Genomic DNA, 1748 nt, shown 5'->3' with positions numbered 1-1748 from the left:
TGCTATTCAGTGTTAAGTTTTAATAGAGTTGAGCAGATGAAGGAAACAACCAAAAATAAAGATTTCACTTTTTTACACACACCCCATATCCAAATACTTATCAGAAGAACTCACCAGGCTGGATGTTTTCTCTAATGATGGTAACATGGTCATCACGGTCTGGTCGGGTATGTTCATGCCAAAAACCTATCACATGACCCAACTCATGGACAACTATGCCAAATTTATCACAGTTCTTGCCAATAGATATAGCCTGAGGTCCATTTCCCCTTCGACCCACATAAGAACAGCACCTGTAATTAAAACACAAACACAAATGAAAGTTTTTGCATATATATCTACAAACCACATAGAAAAGTCAATTAAAATTGTGAAAATAGGATATAAAATTTCAGCAGAATAACACACAATATCACTTCAGCAGTCTCACAAACTGTAGTTCTTGTTCAAGACCAACTTGCTATTCAAAATATCCACAAGAAGGGACACATAAATGGGGGTTTTTATTATTATTATTATTCAAGGTCATCTTAAAAGATGCTAGCTATGATCAGTGGAACTGTCAGTGTCGTGATGGTCTAGTGCAGAATGACAAGGGAACTTCTTTTCATCTAGAGACTCAATTAAAAATAAAGCTGAATGGAAGTACCACCTCACCCATGCATATCACTGCTTCCTTGCCCTGAAACACTGATGAGGCATGCAGAAGTAAGCAGAAAGAATAACTAAAGGCAAGATTTCTTTTGTGCCATACTTCTGTTGTGTCTTAACAGCACTCACTAGATTCTAGGTCACTTGGTTCTGGTAAGTTTAGTTTGTTTTTATCTGAAACGTTACCCTGTTTCATGGTATCCACCTATAAAAGGTGCAGAAACGATGCAAGTGAAATATTAGTCTTTTAAAAGATTCACTTAGAATGTAGTTGAAAATACAAAAGGAAGATGTCCTGAATGAGATACAGAATCCTGTGATGCCAGCACGCAACCCCTTCTCATTTATCGATTCCCTGGCATTGGATAACATACAGTATCACATGCAACAACAGCATATTAAGAGGTTGAATGCTCTGGATATCTACAAATCCATTTTTCTTACACTCCTGTTTTCTTTCCCACATTTCTATTTTCTTGTAATAGGAACCTCAGTCACAGAAAGTCATATTTTCACAAGAAAAATAACAACATAGCCCAAAAATAACCCTGCTTTGCAACTGCTCTCATGTTTCACTCCTGATCCACTGCATTTCCGTGATAAAGTTTCTATTGTAAACTTACAGAACAGAGATGCCCTTTTAAGCATTCATACTGTCAGCATTTATCTGAGATACCTCATTTTTGCTTAGAAAAAGAAGTCTGCTGACTGTGCTAGCAAAAGGAAAGAAAGGAGAATAGCGCATATTCTACAAAATGGAACACAATTTCAGGTTTCCTAAGCTGATTCTTTGTCACCTCTCAAGATCTTAAATATTTCAGGCCAGCAGTATTCCCTAATAGAGCCCTGATTTCCCATCTCTGTTCTGTGAATTCTGCAGTCTGCCAGGTGGAATGGAAGTCTGCTGACTGTGCTAGCAAAAGGAAAGAAAGGAGAATAGCGCATATTCTACAAAATGGAACACAATTTCAGGTTTCCTAAGCTGATTCTTTGTCACCTCTCAAGATCTTAAATATTTCAGGCCAGCAGTATTCCCTAATAGAGCCCTGATTTCCCATCTCTGTTCTGTGAATTCTGCAGTCTGCCAGGTGGAATGG

General features: G+C 37.9%; 1 protein-coding gene across 1 annotated transcript in view; it reads right to left on the bottom strand.

The window, feature by feature from the left end:
- LOC103799451 (tolloid-like protein 1) overlaps window positions 1–1748 on the bottom strand; it is a gene marked incomplete at its 5' end in the record, with an annotated part of 71899 nt that overhangs the window by 54471 nt on the left and 15680 nt on the right. The window contains one exon of the mRNA XM_009071773.1: window positions 115–293. Coding sequence (XP_009070021.1) covers window positions 115–293 — 179 coding nt within the window. The remainder of the gene's footprint in view (window positions 1–114; window positions 294–1748) is intronic.

The sequence above is a fragment of the Acanthisitta chloris genome, unplaced genomic scaffold, assembly GCF_000695815.1.
Source record: "Acanthisitta chloris isolate BGI_N310 unplaced genomic scaffold, ASM69581v1 scaffold12333, whole genome shotgun sequence".
Lineage (NCBI taxonomy): Eukaryota > Metazoa > Chordata > Aves > Passeriformes > Acanthisittidae > Acanthisitta > Acanthisitta chloris.
The sequence above is the reverse complement of the archived record's forward strand: the minus strand, read 5'-3'. Positions and strand labels throughout refer to the sequence as shown.